We start from the raw sequence: 14,976 nt of genomic DNA, 5'->3' as shown, positions 1-14,976 counted from the left end.
GAAGTGCCTGCCACGGTGTGAGGATCTTAAGTTTGATGGGCAGAATTACTATGAGGTGGATGGATATGGGTCTGTACAGTGGTCCCTACCGTAATCCCAGCACTGAGGAGGCAAAACCAGCTATATTCCTAGGGCTTGCTGGCCAGCTGGCTATCCCAGACTTATTGACGAACTTGAGGCCAGTGAGAGGCTCTGTCTCAAAAACACAAGATAGAAGGTTCCTGAGAATGACACACTCATGCACGAAGGCACAACTACACACACTTACGCACCTGGCACACTAAGGGAAAGGGAGTGTGACTTCAGAAAGCAGAAGAAAGCAGAGATAACCCATCACCCTACATGAGCCGGACTCAGAAAGACAAAAAGGTTATATGTTTTCTCTCTCCTGTCAAGTTTAGAAAAAAATAGGACATGAAAGCAGAATGAGACTTGGAAGGAAGAATAAGGGAGTAGAGGAGGGAAGGGAGAGGACAGCGCAGGCTAAGGGGATGGAACGTGTGACCCCAGTCTACTACACTGATGTATGGAAATGTCACAATGAAACCTGTTTTCTGTGCAATTAATATATGTGGATAAAAAGGTCAGGGGTGCAGATTCTTCACACTCAGGTTTTCTTTGTTTGTTTTTTGTTTTTGTTTTTCAAGACTGGGTTTTTCTGTGTAACCTTGGCTATCCTGAACTCACTTTGTAGGCCAGACTGGCCTTGAACTCTGCCTCCTGAGTGCTGGGATTAAAGGTATGCTTTTTTTTTTTTTTTTGCTAGTGAAGGCCCAGAAACTGTTAAATCTGCTTCCGTGTTCAAAGGTGTCAGTAAACTTCTTTGCTTATTATTATTATTATTCATTATTATCATTATTATCATCATCATTATTATTATTAATTAACTTTCTACCTCTGCAAATGTCAGAATAGCTGCAATGGGCTACACAGGACTGGGGCTCACTTCATACCACACACTAAAGACTTGTGAATATATTTACCAAAGTACTTTTTACAGCTTCTTGTAAGAATGTAATTATTCCAAAACAGTTTGTTTGAAAACAAAAAAATAAATAAATAATAAAATTGTGTGTTGCTTTTGCAACCAGAAAATGAAGTTATTTTACGAATTATATGGACTTAAAGTGAAATCAGAATAATTGTCAAAGTTAAATCTTGATACCTGTACTTCTGTCTTCATCTAATTTTGCTACTTTTATCCCAGAATGCATAAAAAAAATCCAAGACACACATCTGAAAATATTTCACTTTACCTTTTAGCTACTGAAGGTCTTCTATGTCCTAAATGGTGCCTGATCAAAGAAGACATCTTAAGTCCTAAAAAGATAATTCAATGATTAAATTAGAAGACCATTTCCACAATACCAATACTACAGTGAAACTTTAGCAGCAGCAGTGCTTGCTTTCAGCCCATACTCCCACCCTAATAATTATAAGCCAGAGACACTTTACAAACTCATTTCTCTGCAAAAGAAAAAAAAAATTTAAGCCAACAAATGATCTAGGAAAAGAGTCAAAGGCCTCAGAGACTGTAGAACAGAACAGAGCCCATGTAAGCTAAGGACCACAGTGGTGATGTACAATTGTTAAAACTGGGGTTTCAGCTCACTGGTGGATGCCTGCCTAGCATCATAAGGTCCCGGGTCTAATCCTCAACACCCCAAAAGATTTAAGAAAACTTGAACCTTATCTCACTGATTTTAGCTCCTCTTCACTGCACCCTTTACCTCTCTTCAGTGCTACATGCTGCTGGACAAAAGTGACAGAGAAAAGTCAGGTCACCAAAGCATCATAAGACACATGTTACTTAGGGCCAGCAGAGATTTTTTTCCTTAATCAACTGATTTACTAATAAGCCTCCTAAGATATAATGACATGTTTAAGACTAAAAGGCAGAAACAATAAAGCTTTGTATTAAGTAAGAAGAAACACTAAAGAACTCTTTTTTTTTTTTTTTTTTTTTTTTTTTTGGTTTTTTGAGACAGGGTTTCTCTGTGTAGCCTTGGCTGCCCTGGACTCACTTTGTAGACCAGGCTGGCCTCGAACTCACAGCGATCCGCCTGCCTCTGCCTCCCGAGTGCTGGGATTAAAGGCGTGCATCACCACGCCCGGCTCTTAAAGCATTGCCCTTTCTTTTTTTTTTTTTTTTTTTTTTTTTCTCGAGACAGGGTTTCTCTGTGTAGCCTTGACTGTCCTGGACTCACTTTGTAGACCAGGCTGGCCTCGTGCGCCACCACACCCAAGAACTCTTTTCTATTAATATATACATCTTGTACATGGGTATTTATTTTCATGCTACAGAGTGTTAGGATAAGCACACCTGGAGGGCTCCTTGGTGCCACCTAGTGACAGTGTTTGTTCAACATGTCGTGAGTTCAACCCTCAACATGGACAGAGAGGTTAGTCCATTTAGTTGTGTGGCCACCATAAAAAGAAATTCAATGGCCACTTCTACTTTTCTCTTTTCTCAGCTCCCCACAGTTAATCTGTTTCCAGGAGTTGTCTATTTTGGACATTTCATACAAATAGAAGACCATGTCTTTTTCTGTGTGCCTGACTTCTTCCACTCAGCACACTTTTAAGACTGTCCACACTGCAGAATACCGCACCTTTCTCTTCCTCTGACTGAGGAAGATTCCACTGTTTAGATACGGCATTTTGCATCCACCAGCTGACAGCCATTTGGTTGTTTCCACTTTTTGACTATTATGAATAAGGCTGTTATAAATACTTGGTCATATGATTTATATGAGCCTGTTTTTTCTTTTTTCTTTTTTTTTCTTTCTTTCTTTTATTCTCCCTCCCCCTCTCTTCTTTTTGAGACAAGGTTTGTCTACATAGGCCTAGCTGTCGTGGATCACACTATGTAGAACAGGCTGGCCTCGAACTCACAGAAATCCACCTGCCTCTGCCTCTCACACCCACGTGCCACCACATTCAGCCTAATTTTCCTGAGTATGTATGTGTAATATATATATATATTTTTTTTTAAAGATTTATTTATTTATGTGTACAGTGTCCTGCCTGCATGTACACCTGCAGGCCAGAAGAGGGCATCAGATTTCATTGTAGATGGTTGTAAGCCACCATGTGGTTGCTGGGAATTGAACTCGGGAGCTTTGGAAGAGCAGACAGTGCTCTTAACCTCTGAGCCATTTCTCTAGTCCCCCTGAGTATATTCTTAGGAGTAGAATTACTCTCACAGTAACAGAAGATAACTGTATGCTGGGGGCTAGAGAGATGGCTTGGCAGTTTAAAGCAACTGCTGGTCCCCCAGAGGACCTGAGTTCCCCTAGCACAACTGCCTAGTACTCCGGGGTGAGAGATGCCTATGCCCCTTTCTGGCCTCTGTGGGCACCTGCGCACATGTGGCACACACACAAAGATACAGATATATTAGTAGTTTTGTTTTTTTTTGGGGGGGGGTTCTTTTTTTTTACAAGAATAACTGCATGCTTGCCTTTGAGAACGGCCAGGCAATTTCCCCTGGCATTTCCACTCTACATCTCCGGCAGCAGTGTGAGAGGGACCCAACTGATCCACGCCCTTGTCAACACTTGTTACTTTATCTTTACATCAGAAAAGGTATGTTTGGGCCTAAAAAATTTGTATGCTCCCTCACAGAAACAGTAGTAGGACATGGGGCCCTTGGGAGGTGAGCAGATGATGCTTAGGATTGGTGCTTATGGTGGCTTGTCAGCTTGATGGGACTCAGAATCACCATGGAAACAACCCACTGGGCGCATCTGTAAGGGAGTTTCTAGATTAGATTAACTGGTATGATGAGAGCCACTCTGAATGTGGACAGCACAGTACCACTGCAGTCCTGAGATGCATTAAAAAAAGGGCACAGTGAGGCACACACATAATCCCAGCACTCTAGGAGGCAGAGCCAGGTAGATTGCTATGAGATTGAGGCCAGCCTGGTCTACAAGGGAGTCCAGGACAGCCAAGGCCACACAGAGAAACCCTGTCTCAAACAAAACCAAAAAGTAAAAAAATTATTTTTAGTTTTATGTGTACGACTGTTTGCCTGCATGTATGCAAATGTACCAAACACATGAAGTGCCTGTGGAAGACAGAACAGTGTCCCTAGAACTGGCATTCCAGTTAGTTGTGAGCTGCCATGTGTGCTGGGAACCAAACCTCTTCAAGCATGGCATGCATGTGGTATGTGCTACACTTAACATACATGCAAGTAAAACACTCAAATACATAAAATAAAAATAACATTTTAATATCATCCTGTTGGCTCTGTTTCTTAACAATTAAACTTTATTATATAACCCAAATATCTTACACAAGAAGAAAAAAGGTTAAAGGGAAACAAGAGCAAACTTTCCGGTATCCACAAATGCTTGAGCTCAGTCTGAACCTGCTGCCTCCTCTGGTCCTCCCTGCCTGTCTGTCTCTCACATGCAAAGGCCTGTCTCCTCCCATGGAGGGTTGATCAGAAACACAATAATCCTAATCTGGGTGGAATCCTCTGGTTAGCTTCCTGATCTGCTTCCTGAATTACAGGCCCAGGATGGCTCCACCCAGTCTATCTCAAAGTTAATCTCAGGGAGTATCCGTGGAGTGTCCAAGGGCAAAGCCCGCCAAGACTGCTTTCATCTGTGACAAAGTTTACGATCCTTCCCACACATCCCCCTTTTCTTTAAAAAAAAATAATTAAGAACTATATACACAAATATACATATTTACAGAATCATCAGGTATCAAATACATAACCAAGTCCTTTTATATTTGTTAACTTGGGAGAAAGTATTCCACTATTCTATCAAAGAGAGTCTTTTCCTATTGTCTAAAGTTTTTGAAAGTCCCATCATGAGAAACTGCAATTATCAATCTATAAATGTGTTTTTAATTCTTTTTTAAAAATATTTATTTATTTATTTATTTATTATTATGTATACATTGCTCTGCCTGCATGTGCACCTGCAGGCCATACAAGGGCATCAGATCACATTATAGATGGTTGTGAGCCATGGTGTGGTTGCTGGGAATTGAACTCAGGACCTCTGGAGGAGCAGTCAGTGCCCTTAACCTCTGAGCCATCTCTCCAGCCCCCGTGTTTTTAATTCTTTTTTTTTTTTTTTTTTTTTTTTGGTTTTTCGAGACAGGGTTTCTTTGTGTAGCCTTGGCTGTCCTGGACTCTCTTTGTAGACCAGGCTGGCCTCGAACTCACAGCGATCCGCCTGCCTCTGCCTCCCAAGTGCTAGGATTAAAGGCGTGCGCCACCACGCCCGACCGTGTTTTTAATTCTTAAACTAAAGCTTCTAGTAACACTGTGACTATCTAGTCTTCGATCCTATCAGAGACCCAAGAAGGAAATTCTATCTAATAAAGGAAGTGCTGGCGGGCAACTTCCAAGTGTGGACAGGACAGAGAGAGCTGACCACTTGGACAGTCACCGAGTTCTCTCCATCTATAATACCGGGATGCACAATAACACCATGAGAAGTCAGCCCACTTCTTCCCAGAACCATTCCTACTGTGCCTGAAGGCAAAGGACCGAAAACATCAGTATTTACTTTGTAACATTCAACCTGTGGTGATAGGGTAAGAGAGCTATTTGAAGCCAGATCCAAGGCTGCGCTGCCTTCAGTGGCATGCATTAGATCACTAATACTCAGTTTAATACTCGGTTCCCGTTTTCCTGCGGGTTTGTCACTTCTGGACTGGCCACAGGAATTCGGCTGGCATTGTTTATGGGGGCCTGATCCAATGGCCCCCCCTACTGTTTCCCAGAGGCAAGATATTGCATTGCACATCTCTCTTAGACTGACAATTCCCGAGACCAATGTTTCCCTTTCCCATGGCAACTACAGTACCCTGGAAGTCTTAACATCTCATTACCATCATGGCCAGAATCTCCTTGTTTTGTTTTCTTCCAGGTTATTGCGCTTCCTATCTCTACAGTTTCTTTGCACATGACCAATTTTACCACAATTAAAGCACAGAGTATTATGATATCTGGGTTCTCTGGCTAAAGTTTGTCCCACAATATTTTTTATTTATTTTTTATTTTTATTATTATTATTTTTGTTTGTTTGTTTTTTCGAGACAGGGTTTCTCTGTGTAGCCTTGACTGTCCTGGACTCACTTTGTAGACCAGGCTGGCCTCGAACTCACAGCAATCCGCCTGCCTCTGCCTCCCGAGTGCTGGGATTAAAGGTGTGCGCCACCACGCCCGGCCCACAATATTATTTTGATATTCCTGAGAGTTAATATTAACTGTCTCCTTTACCCAGTCATCTAATGGAGTGCCTCTTTCCTTTAATGGTCTAAGTATCCTCTTATATTCAGTATTTACATTCTCATAAGCCGTGATAAGTTTTAATGCCTGTTTGGTGTCAGAATCTGGCAATACCCTATCCATAGCAGATCCTAATCTCTGCGAAAATTCTGTAAAGGGTTCCAGAGGTCCTTGGAATACTTTAGTAAATGGAATAGTTATTTTCCTAGGTTCCTCTACCAGCTCCCAAGCTCTCAAGGCTGCCTTACGACATTGTTCAATCACTCTATCTTCAGACTGAATTTGTTCTCTTATGTTAGTATATTGTCCTTCACCAAGCAATTGATCTCTATTAATATTTACTCCCCTTGTATTATTTTCTTGCTCTATTTTTACAGCCTCAGTTTGCCACCATGACAACCACTGTTAACTGTTGTGCTGCTTCTAATACCGCTGAAACTAAATTTTCCCAATCTTGGGGAACAAGTCTATTCTGCATAGCCCAGCTGTTTAACATTTGTTTAACAAAGGCAGATTGCATACCATATTTGGTGACGCTTTCCTTAAAATGTTTTAAATCCATCGTGTCTACAGGACGCCAGGCCATTTCATCATAACACTCAGCACCATTTTGCATGGGCACATGTCTTACAGTGACTGGAAAAGCTGACAGTGTCTGGGCTACTCTGGAGGCGTCCTCCACTGGCACATTTTCCTCCAAAGATCTTTTGGTCTGTCTGTCTTCCTTTTCCTCTGGTTTCTGACCTTTTCTACCCTTTTGAACCAAAGGTGCCTTCTGCTTTTCCAGCCCTTCTAGTTTTTTCTGCATTTTGCCTATTTGCTCAGTCAAATCAGTAATTCTTTCCAAAAGGATAGAGCTTACTGATTCTTTGGTTTTTTTCTGGCTTTCCGGTCTATTTTCTGTCCTTCATCACTCCCATTTACCAAAAATGCTATTTGCTTTCCCATCCCTTCATTTTCTTTCCTTAGTCTTTCCATCTGTCCAGTCAAATCTGCAATCTTTTCCAAAAGGATAGAACTTATGGACCCTTCCGGCTTTTCTATCTTATAAGTCTTTCTTCTAATCCTTCTAAGAATGAAATACAATAAGAGAATAATGAAAAAACAGAATTCTCTCTAAGTATAAGGCAGAAAAGAGTTTTGCAACGGTAGTGGCGACTTTGCTGATACCCTGAAACAGCATTTCTGTTTGTTTGTTTGTTTTTTGGTTTTTCAAGACAAGGTCTCTCTGTGTTAGCCTTGGCTGTCCTGGACTCACTTCGTAGACCAGGCTGACCTCGAACTCACAGCGATCCGCCTGCCTCTGCCTCCTGAGTGCTGGGATTAAAGGCGTGCGCCACCACGCCCGGCTTGAAACAGCATTTCTGTACCCTCGAATTTTGAATCTTCGCTCATACTATTAGAAATTATGGAACCCATCGGGCCCCACGTCACGCTGTCTGTTTCTTAACAATTAAACTTTATTATACAACCCAACTAGCTTACACAAGAGGGAAAAAGATTAAAGGGAAAAAAGAGTGAACCTTCTGGTATCCGTTCCACGGGACAGGTCCCTAGGTGTCTCTGGCCTGCGCGCTGGTCCGGCCTGTTTGCTGATCCTCTTCCCGATCCACGTGCTCGGTTCTAACCTGCTGCCTCCTCTGGTCCTCCCTGCCTGTCTGTCTCTCACATGCAAGGGCCGGTCTCCTCTCGGCGAGGGTCAATTAGAAACACAGCAATCCAGGTGGAGTCCCCCAGTCTGCTTCCTGAATTCCAGGCCCAGGATGGCTCCACTCAGTCTATCTCAGGGTTAATCTCAGGGAGTATCTGTGGGGTGCCCAAGGGCAAAGCCTGCCAAGACTGCTTTCACCTGTGACAAAGCTTACAAACCTTCCCACGCCATCCAGTGCCACCCGCAGCACATGGCACTTAAATATTGAACCGAACTGATAATGAACGTAGTTTAATGGAGTAAGATGTGTTGCTACACAGGCAGCCTGTGACTCAGCTAAGCCTCCTCCTGGGTTTCAGCTGGCTCTGTGAAACACTGCAGGGCCATCTGATAATAGCAGGAGGAAAACCCCTCAAGGTGCTTTTTGGAAAGGTAGCTCTGAGTCCTCTGACCTCTAAGGCTGACACTTGCAGCAGTTCGCTCTGTCCTTTTTCCCACAGAGGAAACCTAGAATCTGAGCATCTCTCTGCCTGAAGTCACTGTTCTCTTCTTGGACCCCCAAGTTTTAGCTTTGTTGCACTGGCCCAGGCAAGCATATTTTGGGAGAGTGAAGACAAAGGTAAGCAAGGAAGGTGATGCTTCCAAGCAAAGGGAAGCCCTGAGTTGAATTTCCAGCAACAATCTCCAAGTTGTGAAAGCATCTAAAATAACTCACAAGTTCTGTGAATATAATCAGTTCAGGCCTTGGTTTCCACCAGTGCTCTTCCCAAACTGACCCGATCTACCAGGCTCGGAAAGGGTTTATGGGAGCAACCCCATCTCCTTGCCCAGCTGCCAAACCTCTCTCCCACCCCTCATCTCCCGGATTATTTTACCTGGATATAAAACTTCAGGACAAGGTCAAAGAAAGGTGAAGCAAAGCAACAAAGCAAACCAAAACCCTGAAGGGAATCAGGTGTGATTGCTCACACCATAATCCCAGCATTCAGAGGACTATGGCAGGGAAGACTGGATGTTCAAGACCAATGTGATCTACCTAGTGAAACTTTGTCTCAAAAACCAAAGGTGGGAGAGCTCAGCAATGGAGAGCCTGCCTAGCCCTTGCAAAGCCCTTGGTGTCAATCCTTAGCAATGCAAAAAGAAAAAGGGGTAGGGGTAAGACAAGTAAAACATATTAACTAAGTTTTCATATTTTATGTTTCAAAAGATATTATTAGGGAAGTATCTGAAAATTGTATTTTTGACAATCTAGATAAATACAGTAAACATAAAAACATAAGGAGCCCCTACAAATTTGATAACAAAAAAACAATGCAATTTTAATAACTAATAAAGAGCTCGGTGTAGTGGTATGTATGCCTGTAATTTGACACAGGATTGTCCCAGGCTAGCCTGGGCTACAGAGTACAGGTAATCCTGTTGGCTCTGTTTCTTAACAATTAAACTTTATTATACAACCCAACTAGCTTACACAAGAAGGAAAAAAGGTTAAAGGGCAAAAGAGTGAACCTTTCGGTATCCGTTCCAAGGGACGGGTCCTTAGGTGTCTCTCTGGCCTGCATGCTGGTCTGGCCTGTTCGCTGCTCCCCACGTGCTCTCCTGGGCTGACCTTGTTGTTCTCTCCTCCCCACCTGCCTGAGTCACATGGGAAGGGCGGTCTCCTTCTCCCGTGGAGGGTCAATTAGGAAAACAATAGCCCAGGTGGGGTTCCCAGATCTGCTTCTTGAATTTCAGGCCCAGGATGGCTCCACTCAGTTTGTCACAAGGTACTCATGGGGTGTCCCAAGAGTAAAGCCCGCCAAGACTGTTTCCACCTGTGACAAAGCTTAATCTTTCCCACACATCCCCCTTCTCTTTTAAAAAAAATTAAGAACTATATACACACATATACATATATATATAATCATCAGGTATCAAGTACATAACAAAGTCCTTTTATACTTGTTAACCTGAGAGAAAGTATTTTACTATCTTATCAAAGAGAGTCCTTTTTTTTTCATGAGAAATTGCAATTATCAATCTATAAATGTGTTTTTAATTCTTAAACTAAAGCTTCTAGTAACACTGTGGCTATCTAGTCTTCCATCCCATCAGAGACCCAAGAAGGAAATTCTATCTAATAAAGAAAGTGCTGGCGGGCAACTTCCAAGTGTGGATAGGACAGAGAGAGCAGACCGCCTGGACAGTCACCGGATTCTCTCCTTCATTGGGGCAATCAGTCTTCAGCCTTATCGGCCCAAAACATCCAACAAACTGCTTTTTGAAGCTGGAAATCTGACGATCTGGTCCATCTAGTCTCTTTAAAGCTGGACAGTCAACTTTCCAGCATCACTGTTGATCATTGCAGACAGTCAGCCTGTCATCAGCCGTAGAGATAAGAGCAGTTCCTCAGTCCAGTGACCATTCTGTCACCCTTATCTCTTGAAGCCCCCATCTTCAATGATGCAAATGGAGATGCGGCCAGGAGCGGATGTCTCTCTCTGTCAGGAAAGCCCTCATCCTTAAATGCTATATTGTGTGGATCTCTGAAGAGTTTGAAGACCAACTCTATTTTTACAGTTATCAATCTATTCCTTTGAAGCCATATACAAGGAATTAAACAAACCTCTTCTATAACAAAGTAAGTGAGTATCTAGTAGGATTTCTACGTAACTAAATACCAACTTTTATCTCCGATCTTCCTGAACAGTTTTTTTTAAGACATTAGTGGTACATGAATAATACATTAAATAAACATTGAACAAAATGAACTTAAGTTTCTAACATATAATGTATAATATTTTGTCAACATATAACATATAATACATAAGGCAAAAATGAATGACAATATATAATTTAAGTTCTTATCAATGTGAAGCAAAAGTTGAAGTCTTAAATTTCCATCAATCAAAAGTCTTAAAATTTTTATCAATCTACCACACCAATGTAGGATTTTTTGAAGTTAGTAGATTCAATAATCTACCTTTTATTCTACAAACCTGTATCCTCCCTTCCTTGTCACATAATCCTATCTCCATGTAACAAAAAGGATTTTCACAGCTATTTCTTCAAACATGCACAGGTAACACAAATCCCCGGAAAGCTCAGGCTCAGCTGTGACTGGGAAGATCCATGAAAAGCAAAACCAAAAGAAGCCCTTTCTTTCCTGCCTACTCTTAGCTTTTTGTTTGTTTTTTACGCCAGAGTTTCTCTGTGTAACCTTGGCTGTCCTGGACTTAATTTGTAGACCAGGCTGGCCTTGAACTCACAGTGATCTGCTAGCCTCTGCCTCCTGAGTGCTGGGATCAGGCATGTGCCACCACACCCGGCTCAGTCCTTGCCTTTAAAAAAAAAATTATTATTGCTGGGCATGGTGGCACATGCCTTTGAGCCCAGCACTTGGGAGGCAGAGGCTGGAGGATCTCTGTGAGTTCGAGACCAGCCTGGTCTACAAAGCGCGTCCAGGAAAGCCAAGGCTACACAGAGAAACCCTGTCTCGAAAAACCAGAAAAGGCAAGGGCTGGCAAGAAGGGGAACGAACCTGGAGCCACTGTGCTCTGTTGGTTAGGAATATAAAATGGCAAGGCCACGATAGAAAGAAATTAACAGAATCACCGTTGTAATCCAAACAATTCCACATCTTGGTATACATGCGAGAGAACTGAGAACAGAGCCCTAAGGATACTTGTAAATCCAGATCATGGTACCAGTGTTCACTGTGGCCAAGACCTCACACATCTGCTCGACACACAGAAGGTGGCATACAAATTCAAAAGAATATGGTCACTTCAGTGTCATGTGACTATAATCCCAGCTATTCAGGAGGCAGAAGGATTACAGATTCAAAGGCAGCCTGAGCAAAAGAGGAGGACCATGGGTATCAGATTAAAATCTTTCAATTGGGTGGCTGCAGAGATGGCTCAACAATTAAGAGCACTGGCTGCTCCCGAAGAAGACCCAGCACCCATACGGTGGCTCACAGCTGCCTGTAACTCCTCCACAGGGACCCAGCACACACGGAGTGAACAGACACATGTGCAGGCGAGACATTCATACAATAACAGTCGGGCTTCTGGAGGACTAAGCTCTTGTTCCTTGCAAGAGCAGCCAGCACTCTTAACCACTGAGCCACCTCTCAGCCCCTCAAAATTACAGTTCCTGCACGGGTCTGAGACGGATGGGTCCTAGCGCTGTGAGTGGCCGTGGGCACAAGCCCATCCCTAACCCAGAAGCTATCTCCGGCTGATAACCACTCACGGAGGAAGAACTGGCTTTCTCTTAACAGAGTCTCATTAGTTCTATGGGCAGGCCCCATGGCCAGCAGTAGATGGCCAACACAAAATGAACTCAATGATGTAAAATAAATTTTATTCACTGGATGTCAATTGTCGTCTCCGAGGCTGGTTGCCCCTGCCTGCTAACCGAGGTCTAGTCCAGCCTCTGTATAATCTAATCTAGACCTAGAATGTTTCAGCCTCTGAGACTTACTGCTAAATAAGATCACCCTTTCTAGCTCTTTCTGAGCTCTGGCTGGCTGGTTCAACTCAGCTGTTCTGGCTCAAACGCCTCTCCAAGCTGATTCCATCCACCTGGCTTCTCTCGGTTTCTTTACTGAATTGCTCTGTTTGGCCTCAAACTAACCAGCAATTTGTCCTAATCTCCTGGCTCCTTCCATTCTCTGGCTCACTCTGTCTTCACCTGTGTCTGGCTTGTTCTCTCTCTCAGCAACTGTTCATATACAATTCTCTCACCAAAACTGCCTCCTTACCACCCCCCACCCCACCGCCTCTGCACTGCTCTCTTAAGTAGCTGCTTTCCTCTCTGTTCTCGAGAGTTGGGCAGATTCTGTCAAATCTTTCTCTGATTAGTCCATTTGTCTGCTTCTCAATTAAACATCATTTTCAAACATGGGTGCCTTCATCTACAAACTAACTTTACCTACATTGTTTGGGATTAAAAGTATGTACTCGGGGCATGTCTGCATTCCACGCAAATCACACAGACCTTCCTTGAATGTGATAAAAGCGGCCATGTTGCTGGGTTAAAATTCCAATAATATACTACTTCCCTCCTACTAAGATGGCTGTAATAAAGAAAATAGATACTGGGGAGAGTGATGTACCTCAACATCCTAAGCACGCACAAGGCCCTGGGTGCTATCCCCATCCAAAAGGCTTATAACGCAACGCACTCAGGACCCTCGTAGCTTACTGATTAGACTATAAAACGATAGAAAAGCTTCAGAAAGTAAAGTGACAGTTCCTCAAAAAGGCAAACAATAACTTTACCACATGACCTAACGCGTCCACCCTTTCTTTTCTAAGAGAAATGAAACACAGGTCCATACAAAGACCTGATCGTGAATATTCATAGCAGCATTAGTCATAATGGCTACAAGGGAAACAATTTAGATGCCTGTGTACTTGTGAAGGCATTAAAATGAATCGATAAATTGTTGAAAGGCTGGGCATGACAGTGTACATATGCAATCCCAGCTGGCTACAAGTGTGAGGCTCATTTGAGAGTTTGGAACCTGTATAAGGCAATCCCATTTCAAAAACCATTACGGCGAAAGAAAGAAAGAAAGAAAGAAAGAAAGAAAGAAAGAGAAAAGAAAAAGAGAGAAGAGAAAAGAAAGGAAAAACAGGGTGCACGCCTTTAATCCCAGCATTCAGGCGGCAGAGGGAGGTGGAGTTCTAGGTCAGTCAGCCTGGTCTACAGAGTGAATTCCAGGACAGCCAGGGTTACACAGAGCTGTATAGTCCTCCCCCTCTCCCCCCCCCCAAAAAAGGAAAAAAGTAGGAAGAGGAGGAGGGCAGAAACCAAAGGAACTAAGTACTGAAAACTGAACTTCAAAAACATTATGCTAAAACAAAAGCCAGCTACAACAAAAATTAATGAAGTCAGACAAGGCCCAAGGCAACCAGTTAAGTTTTTTTTTTCCCCAAACCAGCCAATTTCCATCAACTACTAAGCTAAGTCTGCAACTCGCAGCTTTTAATTAAAATATAATTAAAATGCATATTCACTCACAACAAGATGTAGGCCATTTAGATGCCTCAGAGGGTAAAGGCATAGGTCATCAGGCCTGACAAGTTGAGTTCCCTGACATATGACAGAAAAAACCTGACATACACACACTCATAAATCCACACACCTATACACACCAAACAAATAAATGACTAACAACAAAGTGCTGGGTGTGGTGGCCCACGCTTTAATCCCAGAGGCAAGTGGATCTCTATGAGTTCGAGGCCAGCCTGGTCTACAAAGAGAGTTCCGGGACAGCTAGGGCTATTACAGAGAAGCCTTGTCTCGAAAAACAAAACCTTTTTCAGGGTTAGAGAGACGGCCTCCTTTACTGGGGAGGAATTTGCCCAATGCGCCATCTCCATTGGCCCCATCCTGCCTATTGCAGCCTTGAGAAAACAGGCACAGAGGGGACATGACTTGCCCAAGGTCGCACAGTTGGCTGTGCTGGAGAAAGGATGGGGCCTCCAGGGCAAGGCCCGGGTTGCCAGGCGGGAACCAGGAGCAGGCCGAGGGCCCAAGAAGCCGACCCATCCCCCACTCACCGCTGGGGAAACTGAGGCCTGCAGGAACCAGTCGGTCCAGCGTCTGGAGCCCTGATTCCGCCTCCCCAGCACCTCAGCAGTGAGATGTCACTTAGCGGCCGAGTGGACCTCGCTGTGACCCACAACAGGAACGCTCACCTAGAGCGGAGGAACCTTGCTTCAGCCTCTCCCACGCTCTCCTCGCTTGACTGTGGTCACGCCCCTTTATGCCACGCCCACAGAGCTTGCAGGGTCAAACAGCGCCTCCTGCCGTGGCGGAGGTACAAAGCAGAGCACTTTTCCTCTATCCTTCACCCCTAAGAAACTGAGGCCTCCCGGCACTCGGGGATGCAGAGGCAGGCTGATCGCTGGGAGTTCGAGGCCAGCCTGGTCCACAAAGCTAGTCCAGGACAGCCAAGGCTACACAGAGAAACCCTGTCTCTAAACTCCACCCCCCCCCAAAAAAAAAGAATGACCAGAATGAACAGAACAGAAGCAAGAACAACAGGGAGGGGTTTGCATGAGAGCTC

At 43.7% G+C, this 14,976-nt stretch overlaps 1 protein-coding gene across 1 annotated transcript in view; it reads right to left on the bottom strand.

Moving 5' to 3' along the window:
- Nucleotides 1-14,672, bottom strand: part of LOC311583497 (nuclear receptor coactivator 5-like) — a 52,332-nt gene extending 37,660 nt beyond the window's left edge. Inside the window, exons 1-2 of the mRNA XM_084757160.1 lie at nt 14,606-14,672; nt 1,257-1,320 (exon numbers count right to left, since the gene is read on the bottom strand). Coding sequence (XP_084613286.1) covers nt 1,257-1,312 — 56 coding nt within the window. The 5' untranslated portion in view covers nt 1,313-1,320; nt 14,606-14,672. The remainder of the gene's footprint in view (nt 1-1,256; nt 1,321-14,605) is intronic.
- Between the last annotated feature and the right edge of the window lie 304 nt (nt 14,673-14,976).

The sequence above is a fragment of the Acomys minous genome (assembly GCF_964271855.1).
Source record: "Acomys minous genome assembly, chromosome: 14".
Classification (NCBI taxonomy): Eukaryota; Metazoa; Chordata; class Mammalia; order Rodentia; family Muridae; genus Acomys; species Acomys minous.
The sequence above is the reverse complement of the archived record's forward strand: the minus strand, read 5'-3'. Positions and strand labels throughout refer to the sequence as shown.